Below are 24,265 nucleotides of genomic sequence, written 5' to 3'. Positions count from 1 at the left end.
GTTCAAGAATTCTCTCTCCTCCCACTGCCTGAACCTCTTTAGTGAGGAAACAGCTATGATTGGATGCACAGATCTCAAAGCTGATGCGAGGACCAGCACTATTCCTTTGCCCCATGCAGCATAGTTGTACCACCAAAAGGCCTAATTTTGCCTAGGAACAAATGGAGAATTTTGTGATGCCTGCTTAGTCTTCATTCTAAAGACTAATAGCCCACAAGCCAAGAAGAACAATTTAACCCTTCTCCATTTTTTGATACCAGTTTTAGGGGTTTAAAGCAGGATAGCTGTACCCTAGTTCCCAGCATGCACCTGAGGATTTACTTGGGGAAGCAGCTAAAGACGTTTCATTGCACTGGGCTGATGGAGCATCTATTCCAAGTGCAATAATCTATATACAAATTATATCTTACCAGTTTTAAGGGGTTGGCAGTACAATCCTATATGTGTCTGCTCAGAAGCAAGTCCCATTGAGTTCAGTGGTGCTTACTCTCAGGCAAGTGTGCATACTATAGGATTGCAGCCTTAATGTCTTACAAAACAAGCTCCCCAGACAAATATGATGCCTAATGAAAAATGTTTAAGATGGCAATGCCTACTAAATAGTAACTTGTTTCCACAAATCAATTGCTCAAGTGATTTGAAGGGATGGTTATGCTTACTGAGGTTATCGGAAGTGCTTGTTCAAAGCAGTATAAAAGACTTAAAATCAAGTAGGTTGGAGTCGAACCGATTCAAGCTTGCTGTGGGGGTGCTTTCAAATAATTCTCCATATATTTTCGGAGGGAACACAGTTGCTCAGAAGACTGTACCACATATACTTCCTAATTCCAATCAACTCTGACAAATTGGATAACTGGCATGGTGCCCCAGGTTTTCTGTTGTTGGCTGGGATTTGCTTATAATGGTTATTTTACAATTGTTTTAAAATCAGCTATCTGCCACAATACTCATGAAATGGCATAGATACTTGTGGACCAAAATGTAGCCTTTCCAGACTTGAATATGGTACTAGCACTTCACTCAGTGGGTCAAGGACACATGCAGGAGAACTGTGCATGCCACAATTCAAGATGTTGACAAATTGGAAGAGATTTAGCTATTTCTGCAAGGAATGCTGTGCTAATAAATTATGCAACTCAATTCAGTTTATCTGGCTTATTTTGTATAATGGTGCTTGATGCACTTTATTTTGAAATAGACATTGGTTGACTAGTGAGGTAATGACTAGCAAGGGGAGTGGTGTAGTAGAAATAAGGGTAGGGTAACATTCCTAATAGTCATGCATTGTTATAAACAGCTCCTGTTGCTGAACTCTGGGGCTTTTTGCTAACACTGTTTTATTTCTGGTTCTATTCAAAACAAGGGCTACAAACAAATTTATGTATTTTTTTAATGGCAGCAGTACTTCTACTGCATATACAATTTTGGATGCATGAGATCTAGGAAATTAGCAGTTATTACTTTAGGGCTGGAGAAAGAAAGATTAGATGAATGCTAGGGTTTCCTGTCAAAATATTCTACGTATGTAGATACTGTCAACTTGTATAAAAACGGATTATCACTTTGAGTGTTCTCACTAATCATTACCCCAAGCAGGAAACTATAATAAAACAAAATGAAAAATCTGATTATAGTGGTAATGAATGGGTAATACTTTCAGAAAACCTGCCTTTCACTGGGGAAGGAAGAAGACACTAAAATTTCCTTCACAATGTTGAAAGAAATCTTCCTAGGCTTGACACACATTTTACATCACAGGTACAACTAACCATCTGCTTGTGTATATTCAGCAAATGCAGCAGCCATATATTTGTACAGAATTAATAGATATCTCTCAGTAGTAATATGAAAATTCTGCTGACTTTAAGGCTCTTAAACCCCACACAACAGGATTCTCTATAAACATTTTGACATGGAATTTACCCAAATTTATTTTTCCATCAGTGGTCAGAATAAGACAATTAGCTGTGAATAAGATCATGTTCCAGTAGAAGCCCACCGCAAAAGAAAACTCGATACATAATGTCAATTTTCCAACTACCACCTTAAAGAGATATAAGAATGCCCCCTCTTAAGTTATGGGAAGATGGGTTTGCCCACCCTATGCCAAGTTCCATAACATGGAAAGAAATGTGTATCTCAACACATGGTGTACATGTAACCAGTAGCCTCAGGCAACCATGGTACCTGTGCTCATAGTTTTGGATATGTATATCCCTTTCATCTGCTTGTGTATATTCAAATGTATATGGTGGTCATGCAGCTTGGAGAAAAATACTGGATAAGCAAGAAGTCTCTGTAATTTGACGTGACACCAAGGAGAAAGAAAACATAGGCGATACACTTATTTTAAGGGAGAAATTAAGGGAGAAAACACCAGACACCTGAAACCCAAAGTCCTGTTTTCCTTTCTGTCCAGAGAAAAGGAGTGTCCCGAATGGGAACTTTCAGGAAAAAATTCCCTCATAAAACATTCCTTGGGCTACTACACAAATGATTACCAACAGTTTCTGGAGGCAGAACTGAAAGGGAGTATGGAACAAATGTTTAGTCTTTATAAGCATGAGCCCTCAGACTTTTAAAAAGGGAGTCTCCAGTTGCAATCTGGCTAATCCAACAGGATATTCATGTTCTCAGGCAAACTTGTAGCAATGCAGACATGGGGTGTATACCAGGGCTTCTCAGAGTGATACTCCGAACTTGTTTGACTCCTGAACATGGATGAGATACAGTGGAGGAAAAGCACCTGCTTCACTTTCCTTAGGTATACAGAGGAATACGATAGATTTGGGCCTATAGTATGGCACAGCACACGGATAAAAGACAGAAACGTCTTGGAAGCCCACAAAATAAGACTATTTGAACATATCCTACCCCCATGGCTCCTCTTTCCCCAATCCCTATGATATTATATCGTTAGCAACAAGATTATGAGAAGCAAATAAAATATTCCCCATTCGTATAGATTCTGGAGCCTAATAAAGTTTAATTTACTAAAAGGACCAAAGCCAATTTGAGTGAAGTGATGCAAAATGATACAGAAATCAGAAGTACTGGATCCATGCTACAAATTCCATGTCATCCTTTTAAAAAATGTTGATAGTCCTCATTCTACAAATCAGACCAAAAAACAGCTAAAACAAGTGTCCTTTTAAAAAGAAACAGCGTGATCTTCCACTAATTTCCTTTTATAAAAACAAAGGCTTGGATATAGAACAATGGTCCTAAAATGCAGCTGGAAAATGGCTTTAAGGTACACGCTGTACTTAGTGATGGGAAACCAGGCTCAGAACTGGGATTTAAAATCCCTCACCAAACTGTTATCCCAGAATTCTGAAGAGAACTGGGCTCTTTCAAACACAATTCCAGGCCTATTTTGGACCCTACAGCATCCCTGATGTCACTGGGTCTGACCCTTCCATGGGCATCCAATAACCCCCACTACCGCCACTTAACTCTCTTGCTGCTCTGACCATGGCAGGGAAAATGAAGATGGTCTCCCCTTCTCTCTCTAATCTCTAGATGGTAGAGCTGCATTGCAGGAGAAAGGAAAACTGCATAATGTCATTTTCCCAGTGCCACTGACATAGGTCAGTATACTGGGAAAACTACATTTCCCACAACACCTTGCATCTGGAATGCAGCCATAGCAGTGCACCAGTCGTGTGTGTGTGTGGGGGGGGGGGGGAGGAGATCCCTCTCCTCCACTGCCAGAATAGCAAAAAAAGGTAAGAGGGTAGGAGGGGGCTTGAAGATGTGTGTTTAGGGATTCATGGATGAGGGGATTAAGTTTCTCTTTGACCTGGATTTCAATGCTTCTTTCATACTAAGGTGAATATTACAAAAACTGCCTGGATTACACTTCTGAGATGTGGTCGGATAATTTTTGGATCCATCACTAGCTGTAACTAGTTTGAAGTACTGTTGAGTCCTTTCTTGCATGAAAATCACATTTTCAGGAGGTATGATCAACGTGAAGGATGCTCTTGGATGCTGCATACAGGTAAGGAAAGATTTTCTTCTGGGATACATCTAGTTTGAGGCACAACTATCTTCTTTTTATATGGGGATCATACCTGTAAAGTGAGAAAAGGAAGGAAGGAAGGAAGGAAGGAAGGAAGGAAGGAAGGAAGGAAGGAAAGAAAGAAAGAAAGAAAGAAAGAAAGAAAGAAAGAAAGAAAGAAAGAAAGAAAGGTTTTGAAACCCAAAGGTAAATGGGAAATACATTCACATGTACTAAACTGCCCAGCTTATTTATTTAAAATATAACCCTCAAAGTGGCTAACAAATAAGAATGATACAACAGCAATAAAATGACAAAACCCACAAAAAGTATTAAATGAGCTCATATGGTGATGCAGTGAGTGCTAGATTAGAATTGGGAAGAAGCAGGTTCAAATTCCTACACAGGCATGAAGCTGACTGGGTGATCTTAGGCCAGTCACTGACCCAGTTCACACAACATGGCAGCAATTCCTGGGTTGTTTAACCCAGGTACTGTGGGGACGAGTGGACCATGTGAGCCATGCGCAAGCCATCGCCACTTTTAATTAACAATCCAAGAATGCCCCAATCCTGGGTTGTTTTGTGATGTGTGAACCCAGAAACGCTATGTTGTTTATAAGTTAAAGAACCCAGAGTTAACCCACCAACAAACCATGGGCAATTGTTGGTTAACCCATAAACATCCCAGAGTTTCTGGGTTCACATGTCACGAAATAACCCAGGAACATGCATTCCTGTGTTGTTAAATAAAAGTGGAAATGGATTGTGGAGATGAGTGGAGTGCATAATTTTTGGGTCAAACAACCCAGGAATTACCACTGTGATGTGTGAATTGGGTCACTCTCTCGGCCTAACCTACCTCACAGGATTGTTGTGAGGTCACAAGGGTGGGAGTGGGGAGAACCTTACAGGCCTCCTTAGAAGGAAGGAGAGCTATAAATGTAATAAAACTATAAAGGAGCCATTGAATCTCAAATCAGTCAGTATACAACACAAACCTCTGTTGAAACAGCCACATCTTCACTGCCAAAATGTAAGCAGTGATGAGGCCACTTGGGGTTCTCATGGGAGGGCCTTACGTAGTTTAAGTATCATGATGAATGAAAAGGCTCTGCCTCTAGTGCCCGCACATCACCCACAACTCAGATGGCAGGGGAACACAGAACAGGGCATCTGATGCTCATCTGAGCACATGGGCAAGTTGTCTGATGCTGATCTGAGTTGATAGGCAGTTAATCATAGAATCATAGAATAGTAGTGTTGGAAGGGGCCTACAAGGCCATCAAGTCCAACCCCCTGCTCAGTGCAGGAATCCAAGTGACAGCATCCCCAACAGATGGCTGTCCAGCCTCGTCTTGAATGCCTCCAGTGTGGGAGAGCCCACCACCTCCCTAGGTAATTAATTAATTAAATTTATTAATTGCCCATCTGGCTGGTCACCCAGCCACTCTGGGCGATGTACAACATATAATAAAACAGTTTAAAACAATAAAATTCTACAATAAAAACATTTTCTAAAATACCCTAACCCACCCCAAATGCCTGCTTGAACAACCACGTTTTTAATGCACGGCGGAAGCTCATTAAAGACGGGGCATGATGGAGTTCCTTAAGGAGGGAGTTCCACAGAGTGGGGGCCACCACAGAAAAGGCCCTTTCCCTCGTCCCCACCAGTCTAGCTGTCCTGGCTGATGGGACAGAGAGAAGGCCATCTGAGGCTGATCTTGTTAAGCGGCCTGTCTGGTGTTGCTGGAGATGCTCCTTAAGATAGGCTGGGCCAGAACCATATAGGGTTTTAAAGGTCAAAACCAACACCTTGAATTTGGCCCGGAAAACAACTGGTAACCAGTGCAACTCCTTCAGCACTGGAGTGATGTGATCTTGCCGGCAGATGCCTTAAATCAGGCAAGCCGCCGCGTTCTGTACCAGCTGCAGCTTCCGAACCGTCTTCAAGGGTAACTCCACGTAGAGCACGTTACAGTAGTCTAAACGAGAGGAGACCAGGGCATGTACTACCGATGGGAGCAGATGATCGGGAAGGAAGGGGCGCAGCCGCCATACCAGATGGAGTTGATACAGCGCTGTCCAGCTCACAGCTGACACCTGAGCCTCCATGGACAGCTGGGAGTCCAAAATGACCCCCAGGCTGTGGACCTGGTCTTTCAAGCGTAGCTGTACCCCATTCAACACCAATAGTTAACTGGTTCCATTGTTGTATTGCTCTAACAGCCAGGCAGTTTTTCCTGATGTTCAGCCGGAATCTGGCTTCCTGTCACTTGAGCCCATGATTCCGTGACCTGCACTCCGGGATGATCGAGAAGAGATCCTGGCCTTCGTCTCTGCGACAACCTTTCAAGTATGAACAGCGCTATCGTATCTCCCCTCAGTCTTCTCTTCTCAAGGAAGAGTTCATGCCCAGTTCTTTCAGTCTCTCCTCACAGGGCTTTCTTTCCAGTCCCCTGATCATCTTTGTTGCCCTCCTCTGAACCCTCTCCAGTTTGTGAGCATCCTTCTTAAAATGTGGTGCCCAGAACTGGACACAGTACTCCAGATGAGGCCTAACCAGTTCTTCAGATACTGATGGTTAGACCCTGTGAAGGTTTGAGGCCTACAGAGGCAAAGAGAAAAATGGTCAGGCCTAGAGGCCTGGACTTTTCTGTTGGGAGGAAGTAACCCTAAGAGGAGTAGTTTCATTTCTCCAGTTAAATTTCATTTCTTCAAGTTTGAAGTAGTATTTTAGGTTTCTTTTAATTCCTTTTGTATCACTCATCTCTATTGTGAAATACCTTTAGTTGTAATTTGTTTGCTTTAAATCTACTAGTAAACTGTTGTGGTTAAACCTTGTGTCTAGAGTGTCAGTTACCCCATGTCTACAGCCTAAACCCCATGTTACTGAGAAAGAGAAGTTTAAAAAAAAGGAAGGTGTGACTCTTAAGGAGGCAAGAAATCCTTAAGGAGTTGCTCAGAGTGTCCAGGTCATAAGTAGAACCTTGACAGACACCCCACCCCCACCCTCCAGATCATGAAAGCATTTCACAGAGAGAACCGTGGGTATGTGAGGCTACCTAAAGCACTGGTCTCTAAATTCATGTGATGATAGGAGCCTGTCTCACCACTGAATTCATATGGTTCACAGTGCAGACTATGAACCATTTACCATAGCTTGACCTTGTTATTAGAGGTTTATTATTGACACAAGATCTATAGACAGACAATTTCTCTGTTCTGCTGCTGCTGTATGTAGCAAAAGACTATTTATTACTGAAGATTTTATCCAGCAGGAAGTTATGACAGTTTCCTCAAGCTTGGTGGAAGGATTTAAAAAAAATATGTTCTCTTTTCTCCCACCCACCAGGTCTCCTGCCTTAACTCAGTCTGAGAATTTCCCATAGAGTTATTTCAATCAATAAGGGTATGCATATTTGGAAGTCAGATCACTATCTCTTTGTCTCTCAATTCAAGCCAACCAACCACCCCAGATTTTGGGGTTGGGGGAGTCTAATTGCTTTGCTTTTGACACATGAATAGCTTGTTGTTACTGAACGTCTGGGCAGTTTTAACTTCCATTAAACTTTCACTAAGAAAGCCTTTTGCTTAAAACAAGAAAACCTCACAAGCTGTGAACCAAGTCTTACCATCACTTTACAAGCAATGCATTATTACAGGCCACTATTATTAGGAAAGCTCGGACTCATTTATGCATCTTACATTTCTCAGACCCTTAATAATCTGTATTACCCCTTGCAAGCGTGTTTTTCCTCAAAATATATGAAACCTAATCACCATAGAGCAGTCCTTGCAAAGGAGAGGGGGATGCTTAAAATTGTGCTATATCAGAGAATTAGCTATATGTAACTAATGTTTTCTTTCTTGCTAAACTTGTTCTGAAGGCCATTTCCCAAGCTATGATTTTCAGTCATAGGAGAGCTCCTGCTAAGTCCCTGAAGACAACATTAGACCATAGGAAGAATTTATATGTTCAGTGCCATGCCAAGCATATGCAAGTCAGCTTGCAAGTTTTTATTCTAAAAATCTGTAAGTAGCTTGGTAGAGTAATGTGCATGTCACAAATAGACGTGGGTATACAAAAATGTCCCCTTTAAGATCTCTGAATGATTTATAGGGGGAAAAGAAACTTAGGTGGAAAGCTGTCCAAACAGTATACATTTGCCAATGAATTGAAGTAGGATGTACAATAAAGCTGAAAAAATTTCTTGCAACCAGGCTGGATGTATCTAAAGTAGCAGTACAAGCTGTAATTCTAAGAAAAGCAAACAGCTAATGAAGATCACACTTACCATCCAATTCTTACAGAGAAGTTTCATTAAGAAAACTAAATTTGTGCTTTACATCCTAGCAAATCAAAGACCAAAAGGTTGTAGCTGGGTCCTATTACATTTAGGTCACCATAAGGAATTTTAGGTCATATAGTGAAGGCTACAGATGCGACTCTACACATGGACATCACCAGATGGTCAATATCGAAATCAGATTGATTATGTCCTTTGCAGCCAAAGATGGAGAAGCTCCATACAGTCAGCAAAAACAAGACCTGGAGCTGACTGTGGCTCAGATCATGAGCTGCTTCTTGCAAAATTTCGGCTTAAATTGAAAAACCTCGGGAAAACCACTAAACCGTTCAGGTATGACCTAAATGATATCCCTTCTGAATATACAGTGGAGGTGAGGAATAGATTTCATGGATTAGACCTGATAGACAGAGTGCCTGAGGAACTATGGACGGAGGTCCGTAACATTGTTCAGGAGGCAGCAACGAAATCCATCCCAAAGAAAAAGAAATGCAAGAAAGCAAAGTGGCTGTCTGATGAGGCTTTACAAGTAGCTCACGAAAGAAGGGCAGCGAAAAGCAAGGGAGAAAGGGGAAGATATACCCAACTGAATGCAGAGTTCCAGAGAATAGCAAGGAGAGACAAGAAGGCCTTCTTAAATGAACAATGCAAAGAAATCGAGGAAAACAACAGAATGGGAAAGACTAGAGATCTCTTCAAGAAAATTGGAGATCTCAAGGGAACGTTTTGTGCAAAGACGGGCATGATGAAGGACAAAGAAGGCAGGGACCTAACAGAAGCAGATGAGATTAAGAAGAGGTGGAAAGAATACACAGAAGAACTATACAGGAAAGATCTGAATGTCCCTGATAGCCATGACAGTGCGGTCACTGAACTTCAGCCGGACATCCTAGAGAGTGAAGTCAAGTGGGCCTTAGGAAGCATTAGTAACAACAAAGCTAGCGGAGATGACAGTATTCCAGCTGAGTTATTTAAAATCCTAAAAGATGATGCTGTTAAAGTGCTGCATTCAATATGCCAACAAATCTGGAACACTCAACAGTGGCCACAAGACTGGAAAAGGTCAGTTTACATTCCAATTCCAAAGAAGGGCAACGCCAAAGAGTGTTCAAACTACCGCACAATTGCGCTCATTTCATATGCCAGCAAGGTGATGCTCAAAATCCTACAAGCTAGGCTTCAGCAGTATGCGAACCGAGAACTACTGGAAGTACAAGCTGGGTTTCGAAGAGGCAGAGGAACTAGAGATCAAATCGCCAACATTCGCTGCATCATGGAGAAAGCAAGAGAATTCCAGAAAAATGTCTATTTCTGCTTCATTGACTACGCTAAAGCCTTTGATTGTGTGGATCACAACAAACTGTGGCAAATTCTTAAAGTGATGGGAGTACCAGACCACCTTACCTGTCTCCTGAGAAACCTGTACGAGGGTCAAGAAGCAACAGTAAGAACCAGACATGGAACAACCGATTGGTTCAAAATTGGGAAAGGAGTACGACAAGGCTGCATATTGTCACCCTGCTTATTTAACTTATATGCAGAGTACATCATGAGAAATGCCGGGTTGGATGAATCAGAGGTCGGAATTAAGGTTGCTGGGAGAATTATCAACAACCTCCGATATGCAGATGATACCACCCTAATGGCAGAAAGTGAAGAGGATCTAAAGAGCCTCTTGTTGAGGGTGAAAGAGGAGAGTGCAAAAGCTGGTTTGAAACTCAACATTAAAAAAACTAAGATCATGGCATCTGGCCCTATCACTTCCTGGCATATAGAAGGGGAAGAAATGGAAGCAGTGACAGATTTTACCTTCTTGGGCTCCAAGATCACCGCAGACGGTGACTGTAGCCATGAAATTAAAAGATGCTTGCTCCTTGGGAGGAAAGCTATGGCAAACCTAGACAGCACAGTAAGAAGCAGAGGCATCACCTTGCCGACAAAGGTCCGTCTAATCAAAGCTATGGTTTTCCCAGTAGTAATGTATGGCTGTGAGAGCTGGACTATAAGGAAGGCTGAGCGCCGAAGAATTGATGCTTTCGAACTGTGGTGCTGGAGAAGACTGTTACGAGTCCCCTGGACTGCAAGGAGGTCAAATCAGTCCATCCTAAAGGAAATCAACCCTGACTGCTCATTGGAAGGACAGATACTGAAGCTGAAGCTCCAATATTTTGGCCACCTAATGCAAAGAGAAAACTCCCTGGAAAAGACCCTGATGCTGGGAAAGACTGAAGGCAAAAGGAGAAGGGGACGGCAGGGGATGAGATGGCTAGATAGCATCACGGATGCAATGAATATGAACTTGAGCACGCTCCAGGAGAGAGCGCAGGACAGGAAGGCCTGGTGTGCTATGGTCCATGGGGTCACGAAGATTCGGACACGACTGAACGACTGAACAACAACAACAACAGACGCATAGCCATCATTCAAACATATTTTGTTGCTGATCAAACTGCCTTGACACAATCTTCTCCAAGATGAGTTCTGTGCTCATTGCCCATGCACAATTCAGGATGGAATAGCATGACAATTTGCTTTATGGTGACCACTTTAACACTCTCTGAACAGAATGGGTTTTCACCTAGGTAGCCCGTCTACTGCCACACCTTGAACAGCCATTACCACCTGTACTGCTTTCCCAGATTTCTGAGGGCTGCAAGGGTACCCACCATGTGGCCAAAGTCTTACTGCCCATAGTCATCCAACATCAAAAAAGTTTGCAAATGGCAGCAAAAATAAAGGGATTAGTGACTAGTGAAAGGAAAAATGTGGGGCCTTCCTCCCAAGCATGGATGGGGCAGAAATCTCTCTCTGTCCTAGCTTCTTAGACCCGGTTTTGGTCTGCACTGAAAAGTCAGCTATCAATTTGTTATAATTACTTAGTTATATATTTAAAAGCTGCCTATGTCAGTCCTGTAGTTTTTTGTGTGGAGGGAAGACCATGCAGTTAGAGCAAACCTCAGAAGAATACTGAAGCATTATCTCACACAATATAAGGCTGTTGAGTCCATTACTGAAAATAAAGCCCTCACCTGAAGAGATCATCTGCGAGTGACTCCTCTCTTGCATAGCGACTCTGTTCCTGGAAAAATAAAATGTTCCTTTAAGAATCTCTACCAAGGATGAAATTTTCCATACAAACATTAAACGGATGCATTCATTCATAAACAATTAACTAGTATTCCAATTCTGTGCAAGCGCATGGATGCTCACACAAGGGGAATTCCCCATCCCCTCCTTCCTACTGCAGCCTATGTTCCCCAAAAGCCTTTCCTGAGTGTCCAGGGGGCCCTAAGGAAACGCTTGGCATATGGGGGGTGGCTGCACAGAGAGTGGAAAAATCAGGCAGAGGCAGCTTGCGAGCTGTCTGTCTGATTTTCCATAATCCCCCATGACCACTGCAGACCTGGCTACCTAAAGTAAGAAACACCAACCCATCGCTCCTGATCAGGACTGTGACTTGGCTCCAAGTGCACTCCGCCCAATGAACTGCTATGTACAGAAAGGAACAGCAAGGTGTGCCAGTGCTGGAGACTACATACATGGCTTTCTGGGGGACCCTCACCCATTACAGGTATCTACAGAAGAATGTCCAGATACTTACTATTTCCCATAAGAACATCACAATAAGCAATATTAAGAAAGTTTGGAAACACCAAGTAAAACGGCGTGCAAGATGAACATGTCACCCTGTCGTATACACCAATGAGTCAATGTGTGTTATACTACCTTTTCCTAGTATCTTCTCTTGGCTGTTGATCTATTTACATTTGAAACACTTTAACATTAAGACTTTATATGTGGCTTTTCTACTTAAGACTCCAAAGCAGCTTACAAGAAAACGTGTGAAAGAACCCTCACAAGCACTCAGTTCATTTGTACGTCAGCCTTAACCCTTCAAAGAGCTATAAGCTAACACCTTTCCACGAAGGCTAGCAATTAAAAAAAAATAACATGCAAGCAGAAATTTTTAGCATATTGAATTTTGTGCCTACGGCACAGGACAGCTGCATGCCCCAAAATAAATGTTAACATCCTACAACTAAAACTAGGCAACGTATTTTACAAAAAGAGCCAACAATGTGAATAGCTTTCATGTTAGAATTTGTTTTAAGCTTTGGGCGCAGAACTAAAGCGCAATTCTGGTAACTGCATATACAACACCCTAGAATTGAGGTATTTTTCCTCTCTCTTTTTTTTGCAAACTTCTGGTAAAATTCTGGGACCACAGTATAAAATGTTCACACATGCATAAGCACACACATACAGACACTTTTAATTCAGCCTGAACCACACTGTTTTGAAGCTGGATAGCCAATGGTTACACAGACACAAGAGACAGCCTGCACTGAGCCATAGTGACAAACCAAAGAATGGTTTGTCTTTATGAGAAAGAACTGTGGTGATGTCAGGTTCCTGTGCTCACCTCCTCCCCTTTCCCTGTCTTTTGTGCAAGAGAGGAGGTGATTATAATTTTGTGGCAAACCATTGGGCACTATCCAGTGCGATACTACCACTAATGTAAATTGCATTGCGCTCGCACACAACGGAGGAGGGAAAGTGAGGAGGGAGTGCATAAGCCAAGGCTTGCAACAAATCTTTCACAATCCTTCAAGCCATAGTTTGGAGGATTATCTGAACTGAGCCAATGGGTATTACAGCAATTAAAATGGTATTGCTAGGGGCAAAATGCACAAAGAAAATAGGCAAACTCAGTTTTGTACTGCAAAAAAAAAGCTATGCGTTTTAGATGAAAATAATGTATTAATTGCTTTAGCAATTGTTAGTGTTCCTTACCTCCACTTCTTGCCTCAACCATTCTTCCATCTCAGAATTCTTTCTAGCATGATGAGCTATCAGATCTGATCCCCCAATAATGTGTGGAAGCTGTCCTGCTCCAGGATAAGCTACCTGTCAAACAGAATATTTATCTTTTGAGAACAAACACACACTAGATTGTGTACAAAGTTCCCCGAGTGGAAGGTAGCTTGTACAACTGATCTCTCTCTCCCCTCCTCCCCAAAAACACTCTCCAGTAAGTCAGCCCCCTCTCCTAAATACAAGTGGGTTATTCCCCCTTCCCACTGAAGACCCATATGACACAGCCCCCACTGTTAAGGAAGGCCCTCCGACCCTGTGGAGAGGATCGGTAAGTTTCAAGCATTTGAAAAAACATCAAATTCAAATGAGTATCAACATACTGAAGTCTGCCCTCACTGCAGCCTGGCAGCAAAGTCTTCAGGAAGAGATTTAGATGGTAAACAAAAGGGATTCTATCTTTGATTTCCCCCACACACACCCAGATCACACATTCACCCTTACACAACAGTGCTGATTTCTATAATGAATGAAAGAAAGCCCCACTGTCCATAGTCAGCAGCAGAAACAGGGTTAGCTGGTTAGCACGTCAATCCATTACTTGCATTGCTGAGGTTCTACTAAAAACAACAGAGAGCCTTGGAGCATTTTAAGGACTTAAGGTACCACAAGACACTCAAGATCATTGAAACAGACTATCACAGCTACCTCTCGAATCGGAGGCTGTACAGTAAATCTTTAAATTTAAAAACATACACACACACACACACACAGGAAGAACATCTGATTTAGCAAACATTCTTATAGTTTATTCATACTCTGAATGACATACTCTCATGACAGTTGAGAACACATACCAACCTTTTTAAATTTTTTGAAGTTGTTCAGATGCCCATAATCTGTATTAGCAGCACAATGACCATCTTTCCTTGGTTGACTAACAACCAATGATCTAAATTCAGTCAGCAAAAGTCTGCTGGGTAGATTGGTAGAGTCACTTGCACTTTTATCAGGATTCTTATTCACAAGAGGGAAAAAGAATGAGAGTGCACTTACAAAGGTCATTCTAGCAAAATTTCTCTTACTTAGACATCCATTTTCTGAGACTATATTCTAAGTCTTGTCCAAAATATTCTAACCAAATATGTTTCATCAGGGAAAACTCATATGACATGCAACACCCTATAGCCATTTCATAAACTATGAAACATGTGCATCAATTTATTCATCTCATACCACCAAGTCATTCATTCTCTTTGTGCACAACAACACTATTTGTTTAAATCTTCTTACCACTGTCTTTCAAAAAGAAAGATGAAAAATGGGTCTATTCCAGAGTCGTGCATCTTACTCTCACAGAACAATTACATTCTGATAGTTTGTGTGGGTAATTGCAAGAAAGAGAAGAAAGGGAAAGACAAATATAATGCTAACAAATCAGTTGCATCCCTTTAAAGTTACCCAATACTATACTTTCAGTAATTTTTTTAAAAAAAACTTAAGGTTTGCCTTCCTTGATATCTGAATATTGTTTTAATTTAAAAGAATGCATCTCCCTTCTATATCACCTTTTGCTAAAATTATGAAGGCATTTCTTACATTTGATTCATTTCTTACAGATTCTGGTGGTTCTTCTTTTATCTCTTGTTTCTGGTTTAATGCTGGAAGGGACTGCTCATTTTCTTGCTGTTTGACAAAAAAAGATGCGGAGAGGTGTGTAAACATGTAGAAAAAAAATACTCTACACCACTACAGTAGGATTATATGGTTAGAAGATGATTGAATCAACTCTAGCATCTACTTGATTCTTGTGTCCTTCAGGGAAGATCTGTTTCTTATTTCCTCTTTATTTGAGTAACAGCCAAAGTATGTGGTATTTCCCAGACTAGAGAAAGAAACCAGGTGGAAGAAGCCTTCTATGCAGCGTAATTCATTTATGGTTACATGATGCTAAAACAGAATTTGTTCTTAGCTTCCCAAGTGAGATACTTAAAGAGCTTTAGGGAGCACTATGGACAGCATCTGAGGGGCCATAGGATATTTCAGATTCCCCGATCCGAGGTCGGAGATAGTGCTCCAACCTCGGAGGGGGAATCAGACCTCCACCCCCTCCCCCTCACAGCCGGTGCAGAAAGAACCGAGCCAGCCGCTCTCCGAGGTCGGGAGCTCAACCTTGGAGAAGGGGGTGCTCTGGTGGGCAGTGAAGAGGAGGAGGAGACCGGAGAGGCCAGGATAAGAGTTATACTGAGGCTTCTCCAGCCTCCTTCCTCTCCCTCAAACCACCCCACATAGATGGGCAAAAAAACCCACCTAGCGAAGATTGCCTCCTCCGCTCCCCCTTGCCCTGCACTGGATGTTCAGGGGCTTACGATCATCAAGGGTGCAACTCAAAAGATAAAGCAGGAATGATAACTTTCATTAATTAGCAACATTGCTGTAGTGTGCATAACAGGGCAGCTGATTTATTCCAACAGCACAACAGAGTTGGATGTACAAAGTCTACACAAAGAAGCATAAGATAATACTGGGAAATTATTCAGAGAAATAATTATGACACCAGAAAAAGAGGACTTCATACTTCAAAGTACAGGTCATTTTTTTCCACTAAAATATTTTTCACTAAAACTCATTATTTCAGTACAACGTAAATGCTTGGAATTGTGCACTGGAGTACTTTTGTAATGTTAGATACACTAGTTACTGCACTTCCATATAAACATTATGAAGAAAAATAAACCTCTGTTCCCACACATTTCCCCCATTAAGTAGACATACCACCTTCAAAGAAAAGCCATATAATTCAAACCTATTAAAATTGGTGGAAACCGGGACAAAACAGCAGTTCAACACTCAATAAGCACAGACAGCTGCCATGCACAATGGCTTCCCTACGTTTCAACGGAAGGGCCTGTGCAAAGGCATGACATGTGTGAAACTCCCCCTTGATTAAAGCAAGTGAATCTATATGTGTGAGAACGGGTATGTGAATAGGCAAAAAAGTGAGAGCAGCACCAAGAACAGCCAAAGCAAAGAAAGAAAGAGAGAGAGAGAGAGAGAGAGAGAGAGAGAGAGAGAGGTAAATGTCAATATTGTGCTGGAAGGAGAAAATTATTTGTATACAACATTGCTCAGTGCATTTTGACAAAATGTTTTCTGTGGGCTCTACCATTTTAAGAAGCTCATTCTTCCCAAGCTCTATTTCTCACAGGAGATTCACATAGTATTTGTTCCAATAAATGCTCCTTCAGGAATCAGTTTGAGGTCTTTTTCCAGTTCTGTGAGAACACTGGAGCTTCTGTAAAATTCTGAATTAGGAGCATTAAGGCTAGGAGCATTAAGGCTAGGGGCATTAAGGCTAGGGGCATGGTCATAATCTGAAGCATAGTTCGCTTCCTGGGGCTGCCCTTTTTTCTTTATCTACCTGCTATGTAAGTGTCAATACCTCAATTCAAGATTAGAATTGAGACTCTGGGTAAAGTATTATCAAATTCCATGAAGCCAACAATGCTCTTGCGCAGAAAAGCCTTTTGCGGTAGTTTAACTAAATACTTGACCACTGCTGAAAAATACTACGTATTTTGAAATCCACCAATGAACTGACTCTATTTAAAATGACATCTATGCAACCGATTCAAGTGTTTAGACATAAGAGGTCTGAACCCTTTACCCAAATGGAATGCCCCTCCCTTGATTCAATTAGATTTGACTCACTTATTTTTAGCAAGAGTGTCAACTAATTACTGTCATATGACTAAATCTGCGTGATTTATAAAAAGTTATTTTTGTAATTAGATGGTGAATGCTCATGTCACAGCATGCACCTACTCAGATGAGGCCTTCTCTATGAGACAGAAGGTGGTACACCTCTTCTGAGATGGCACATGCCATAGCCACGTTGTTTTTTTAAGTGCTTATATTATTTTTTTTTAATTCTACTGCTTGATTTACCAGGAGGACCTTTTAAATTATTCCAAAGATTTATGTTCATCTAGCTGATTCATCAGCAAAATGTTGCAGCCTGACTTAAAAAACACATATCTGAAGAGCAGGTCTATAAAGCTCACCCTCTAAAATTCAATAAGTCTGCATACAGATATACTCATATCATCATCCCACCTGTAAAATGGTATACACTATTTAATGTTTCTTTCCATCCTTGATGTAATTTCAAAATAATTATTTCAACTTTATGGTAATAGCCCAATATTGTGAGATGCTGCACACATGTGGTTCTGCACACGCACACACGGTTCTGTTCCAATTTGAAGGCCCCAACGTGTATATCAGAGTGCCAAAAAAACAAAAGAACAATTACCAAGCGTCTCTGGGCCTCCACGTCTGTTGAAGTCCTGCCTTTATTTTCCAGTTTTCTTTTCTTCTTGGAACCCTGAGCACTTTCTTCACCTTCATCTCTTATGCCCTCTTCCCAATCCAGTTCTTGGCTCGCAAAGACAACCTCCAATGAAGCTTCATCTTCTAGCGAGTCATCCAATTCTTTTCTCTTTTTTGATGCAGACTTTCTACCAGGGATACTTTCAGTAGCAGTTTTTTCCATTTTTCTAGTCTCTATTTCAGACTTCCTACTTGTGTCTCTATATGACTCATCTATTTTCTGGTGCAAGGCACACTGCCCCCTTTGAGATCTTTCTGCAGCATTGTCTTCCCACAGCAAGGAAGTTACAGGTTGAGTATGACAGGAAGCCTGTGATGATTTCCCCTCTGTCTTTGCATATTTAGATACTGATGTTTCTCCATCCTCGTTCCTTTCCCTTAGAACAGAAAAAAGGCATTTCTCTCTTTAGATAGGTAGACCACAAACACATGTATGTTAACTTCTAATGCTGGTAACTGGATATGAATCCAGACACGTTCAGTTGAATCCAGACTAGGTCATGGTTTAGTCCCACTGGAATCAATGGGACAAGTTAGTTATGATTTAGGCTGGATCCAGCCCACTGGTCACACTCAAACATAAACCAAATAGTATGAGAAATAAAATGTAACAAGCATTTAACAGTGCATGTTAGTTTCACTACTCTCAAAGGGGCTTTGTTGTGATGGCTCTATCCTGTACAATCATCAGAAGTTAGCTTTATACTTAAGCAAACTTGCAGGGCACTCCATGTGATCATTATATAATTAAGATGTACTTTACATGCTCATCAGTTCTACAATGTTACCTGGGCAAAGCTTTTGGGACCTCATGTGTTATCAGGATGGATTTCAAATGAGGATTTCCCATATTTTCAGTAACGATGAAGCTGGAATATTTGAGGAACCCTAGTTCTTTGAGAGCTAAGTTTGCTGTTACAGAAACAGATTTATAAAACAATGACTAGTGCTTCCTGTTTCTTCTCCCAAAACTAAACATTAGTGGGAAAATAACACCCATTCAGTATATACCCAGATGTAAGAGATTTATGTAAGCATACCTTTTTTTAGTAGCTGCCTGGAAGTAATTTTTAATTGAATTTGTTTGTTGCTGTGATCTCTCCATATTTCCGCCATGCCCTGAAATTTTAGAGGGGGAGAATGATAGGCTGCTCTGATCACTCCCAAGCCTTGTGTTCAGCCTTGGCAATGCTCCCCCTATGTTCGCAGTGCCAGATCCTGCAGGAGTTTCCTTCACGGTACTTATATCATGTTGATGGGTTTTTCTTCTTTGATCCCTTACATGAGTTTCTTTATTTGCCTTCTCTCCTGTTATTTCCATACTGTATAAACAGGAAAAAGTATCCGGTCAGCAGGAAATACGAAGTCAGTTCCATTTACGGCTGCATTTATGTTAATCTAACAGCTTTACGGCTGCACATGGCACCCACTATGCCATTTGCGTCCAGAGTTAGCCCTCACTCAGCCAGCGATACAGCACGGCAGTGGCGGCTGGCCGTATCGCCAGTGATGCGGAGCTGGCAGCCAGCTCCATGGGATCGCCACGCAGAGAAGCCGGCCCAGACAGATTCCGGAGGGAGGTGGAGGTAAGTGCTCCGTTCCGCCACAGACTCCGGAGGCCAGGTTCTTTGGAATCCAGCCTCATTGGGATCTGTGGCGGAATTCTCTGCCATCCCTACCAGTCACAGGCTCTCAGCCCAAGCTACCTCACAGGGTTGTTGTTGTGAGGATAAAATGGAGAGGGGGAGGATTATGTATGTCGCCTTGGGTTCCTTGAGGAAAAAAGGCGGGATATAAATGTAATAAATAATACATAAGTAATAATTATTAAAACGGAAGCTGAAATCCCACACACATTTATCTTGGGAGTAAGCCCCATTCAACTAAACCTGGACTTACCTCTGAGTAAACATGCATAGGATTGAGATGTTAAAGTTAACCCGTTGTAATAAACAAGTCTAGCTAATGTTTTTAGATACGGCAGCCTACATACAGAATTTTAACATACAGCAGTACATCCACAAGACTGTAATGATGACATTTTACATAAACACACTTTAGGGCATAATCTTATGCATGTTTATACAGAGTAAAGGCCTACAACTCCCAGCATTCCCCAGCCAGCATGTTTAGCTGGGCAATGCTGGGAATTGTAGGCCTTTACTCTGTATAAACATACACAGGATTGTGCCCTTAGTCACTTCATTTGTATACTACTTTTCTGTGCACAATACACTCAAAGCAGTTCATAAAACAGTTCTACTTATTTCATCATTCATACCCCACCGTCCTGCATCAGATGGATATAGTACAATCGCTGCCATTGTAGCCAGTGCTAGTTCAGCATCCTGAGAGTCTCAGCTTCCATTTTTAAAAGTCAACATGACTACTGCCTGATGATAGCTCTGTAAGATTTCCACCAGTCAAACAGTGAGTCTTCAGTACCCTGCTCCATGAATACCAAAAGCAGAGTAAATAATCCAAAATATATATACATGCAAATGTATATAGATTATGGAATTCGGTTCTCTCGATGTACATAAATTAGAGTTGCCTTGGCACAGAACTTTATGTCCTTTTTTTAAGTATACAGTCCTGCTTATACATGAGTTCCTCAGGTAAATCTCCCCCCTGAAAGCAGCGCCAGTACAGCTTATGCTATAGAGCGACAGAGATATAAATAAGTGCCCAGATATTGCAATTTTTTAACTCATTGAAAAATCCCCACAAACTATGTTCACTACGGCAGGTGCAGTAGTGAGAGTATCCCCATAAACAAGATGTCTCTAGCTTAGGCAGGAAGCTGAAGAATCTGTCCATCCACTTCCGGGTGCCCAATGGAAGCTTCCATTTGAAAATAAAGGCATCATAGTCACACTAATGGTAGCTTGGTCATGAAATCATTTTTATAAACAGCAACTCAAAAGAGATCCCAACAGTAATTTACCATGTGTCCATCAGTTGGTCCATTTCTGTGTCAGCTACATATGCAGTGATGTCACCTACTGCAGTAGGCATTACAGTTTCATCTACTACTGCACTCTGAGAAAGGCTTGGTCCTTGAACAACTGATGCTGAAGTAGCAGGTTTAATATCTGCAACTTAACGTCAAGAAAGAATGAATGTGAGGATTTCAAACCATGTATGCTATTTTTATCACTGTTCCAAGGCACAACATAAAATATCTAAATCAATCTTGTAGTTGTCTTAAGTTATACAACATATTACATATATGCCTGATCTATGCAAAAGGTTTTCTCATATCCTCAAATCTCTCGACTCTCTCTTGGATATACTTAACCTTTTATATGGGAGCTGGAAGTTTAGTTTCAGCATCACAATTGACTCTGCGACACAAATATTATGAAATAGAACAAGTTGTTTAAGGTCAACCTATTAGTATATTAAAACTATTTAAAGCATGCCATTTCAGACAAACTATTTTTTTAAACTCCCATTTTGCATCTTAAATACTAATACTTTGCAATGTAACTTCGGGTGCAATCCTTAAAATGTTTAGACAGAAAAAAATTCCTGCAACTTCTAGCATTCTCCAGCCAGCCATGCACTGCATATTCAAAGTGGAGGACACATGCACCCAGCACACGCCACAGCTCATCATGGGTCAAATAACACTTGATGAACTGGCCATGTCGTGCGAACTGGCCCAGTATCTGCTCTTACTTCTTTAAAATTCTGTTGCACCAAGTGAACATTACACAATAGGTGAGCACCCTAAAACTAAATGCCAGTACCAAAGTAACACTACCCATTGCTTAACCATACTTAATAAATAGGAAGCAGGTCACAGGATCATGGCCTCTTCTCTCTCTCTCTCTCTCTCTACACACACACACACACACACACACACTCCCCCTTAACTATGGTTAACGTTAACCTAACTAAGATTTGGAAACAGGTTTAAACCCTGGTTAGGAATGAACCTGCATTAGCATTTTCAGTGTAGTCGTAACAACTAAACATGAGTAAAGCTGGAGGGAATTTGGATGCAAAAGGCGAGGGCTCCATGATTTCATACCCTGCTCCTTTAAATCATGAGCAAGGAATGGGCTCCTAGTGCTACCAATCAAAAGGCACTGTGCTGCTATTCGATCCTTCACACCTTAACCGAATTTTGGTGACAAGAAAAAAAAAAAAAACAGAAGAAGTGGTGGGAAAACACGAGAAGATTACAAATGGACCCTCCCAAATAAAATTCTGTGAATGAGGCAGTGTAATTTCACAATAAAAGCCTCATCTGGAAGCACCCTTAGGCCTGGGGAGATCCATGTTCAAATCCCTATTCATGCTTGAAGCTTACCGGGTTATCACTTTTTTTCCAACCTAATCTACCTCACAGGTTAAAATGTGTGCATTTTATTGCAATAATGAGATTTTAGTTGCTGCCAGCCACCCTGAGGCTGTTAAGCCTGCTTCAAGATATAAATTGAATACAGAAATCAAAAGCCAAGAAGGGCCACAATCCAGATATATCTGTGGTTAGTTCCCCATACCTTATGGGGCATTTGGCTCACCCTTTCCAAGACAGCAAACCAAATGCGCTGCAAGTTAAACCGTTTTCAAAACACAGAAGTTCCAGAGACAGTTTGTGATATACTGGGGGCAGGGCGTACAGTGGGGCTGGCCATTTCAACACCTTGAGTTTCCTTAAGAGAGCAACCTAGATTACAGGGATGCTTCCAAATATTCTTTAATCTTGTCTGGCTGTTTTAAGGTGGCCTGCATAACAACAATCCATTAGGATCTTTCTTGTTATTGAGGCTATGTATCAGTTTGGCACAGTATGAGGGCAAAGCCATACAAGGGTCTAGATCTCATCATTCCTTCATGAATCATGAAGGAATGCATTGTGAAGTACCCCTGGTGTTCTCTTCTACTGATTCGCATCCACTTCAAATAACTAGATATGCTAAGGTCCAATGAAAAAGCAGTTGATGCAAACATTCATGGCAAGCAATGGATCAGTGAAATCCCCAAAAGGGGATCTCACTCAAGAATTAGGAAGCAAGCTTTAGCCCCTGCTTTAGCCCCTAATGTGTTTAGCTTCAACACATCTTGAAAACCACTGGAGAACAGCCCAGGTCAGTTGAAAAAATAAGTACTTTTTCACCTATACATATGTTCTGTGGTCTTAAATATACTTACCATTTCCATTGTTCATTTCAAATGTTGAAAGTGCTTCACGTACATTATCACAGTCATCCTTGCATTAATCCTGTAAGGTCAGTCAGTATTATGACCCTAAGATCATCTTCAGCAGTCCTTCTCTAGGAGCCCACACCAGAGGAAGAGAGATGAGTGGCTACCAAGAAGAGAGCCTTTTCTGCTGTGGCACCCCGATTGTGGAATGAGCTTCCCAGAGAGGTTTGCACCTACATTGTGCGCCTTCCAGGACCAGGTGAAGACCTTTTTATTTTCCCAGGCATTTTAGTTTTTTCAGTTTCTGTTTTACCTTTGGTTCTGTATTTTAAATCTTTGCACTGCTGCTAGGTTTTATTTGGTTATTTTTATTTTTTGCACTACAGTTTTAAACTTTTACATGTTTATATTGTATTTTATATCTTGTATTTTTATGTTTTTAATGGTTGTGAACTGCCCAGAGAGTGGCATACAAATGTAATAAAGAAATAATTATCCCCATTTTGCAGATCAGATCAGGGAAAGGGGTGCTAAGTCTGGCGGTCTGCCAGCGCTCATTGGCTTGCACTAGCAGGAACGACCGCTGGTGTAATGAGAAGACAGAGCTTCCTAGAAATGTGAGCTCCCTTCTGTGAGCTCTGGTTCTGTTTCATAAATGCTAGTTTGGGCTAGTTTCCAGCGCTAGCTTCCCGTTGCAAAAGCAGTTGTTCCTGCTAGCACAAGGGCAGCTTTGGGTATCACCTCTAGTGAGTTCCTCACAGGTATGAGATTAGAACCAGAGATTTTCTGGATCACAGCTCCGTTTCTTAACCACTACATCATACTAGCTCCAATGTATGCCTTCACAAGAAGAGCGGCGGCGGGGAGGTGACAGTGTACACACAAGAACGGAAAGAGTTGTCAGAAAAAAACTGAAAATGGGCAAAGGTGATATTCAGTTGATTTGTTGTTTGAAACCAGATACTGAAACCTAGATGATTTTTACTTTTCCAGTTGAAGTCTTAGTATTCTAAATCTATAAGATCTACAAACAAAATGATTGACAAATTTATGGAGGATAAGGCTATCCATGGCTACTAGCCCTGATGGCTATATGCTATTTCCAGTATCAGAGGCAGTATGCCTATGTACAACAATTGCCCATATACAGCAGTTGCTGGAGAACATGACCAGCAACATGGGAGGGTGCTCTTGCACTCACTACTAATTGTGGGTTTCCATTGGTTGGCCACCATGTGAGCAGAAAGCTGGACTAGATGGACCTTTGCTCGGATGCAGCATGACTCGTATGATAAAAGCTCATCAATAACATATGACTGTATTATTCTATAAGGAAGCACTTTATACAACATGCACCATCTTTAGAGCTATCTGCTGAATGCAGCCCCTTAAACTAAAGACTACAGACGTAAGAGGCAATATTTTTTTTACCTGCATCAAGTAAAGCTTGAGGATTACAGTATCTGTTTGTAGATGCAAAAATAACTGCTAAACCGATTTCTGCCTCTGAAATTGTCCTATATTTCTTCCTATTAGAAATAAAATACAGTCAGAAAAAGAAAATCACTCACTGAACAATACCC

At 41.4% G+C, this 24,265-nt stretch overlaps 1 protein-coding gene across 7 annotated transcripts in view; it reads right to left on the bottom strand.

Moving 5' to 3' along the window:
- The window catches only part of NBN (nibrin), a 58,397-nt gene that overhangs the window by 16,712 nt on the left and 17,420 nt on the right, over positions 1 to 24,265 (bottom strand). For 2 of the 7 annotated variants that reach the window (XM_084849171.1, XM_084849175.1), the window contains exons 8-16: positions 24,114 to 24,211; positions 20,470 to 20,623; positions 18,563 to 18,844; positions 17,446 to 17,899; positions 14,730 to 14,816; positions 13,992 to 14,147; positions 13,110 to 13,223; positions 11,345 to 11,394; positions 1,163 to 4,076 (exon numbers count right to left, since the gene is read on the bottom strand). In XM_084849171.1, the coding sequence (XP_084705297.1) occupies positions 4,049 to 4,076; positions 11,345 to 11,394; positions 13,110 to 13,223; positions 13,992 to 14,147; positions 14,730 to 14,816; positions 17,446 to 17,899; positions 18,563 to 18,844; positions 20,470 to 20,623; positions 24,114 to 24,211 (1,423 nt within the window). In that variant the 3' untranslated portion in view covers positions 1,163 to 4,048. Of the gene's footprint in view, positions 1 to 1,162; positions 4,077 to 6,066; positions 6,614 to 11,344; positions 11,395 to 13,109; positions 13,224 to 13,991; positions 14,148 to 14,729; positions 14,817 to 17,445; positions 17,900 to 18,562; positions 18,845 to 20,469; positions 20,624 to 24,113; positions 24,212 to 24,265 lie in introns of those variants that run through there. The other 5 variants (XM_084849172.1, XM_084849168.1, XM_084849169.1 and 2 more) reach the window with 5 other exon arrangements.

The sequence above is a fragment of the Heloderma suspectum genome, chromosome 4, assembly GCF_057233095.1.
Source record: "Heloderma suspectum isolate Gila_16-S chromosome 4, 16-S_ref, whole genome shotgun sequence".
Taxonomy (NCBI): domain Eukaryota; kingdom Metazoa; phylum Chordata; class Lepidosauria; order Squamata; family Helodermatidae; genus Heloderma; species Heloderma suspectum.
The sequence above is the reverse complement of the archived record's forward strand: the minus strand, read 5'-3'. Positions and strand labels throughout refer to the sequence as shown.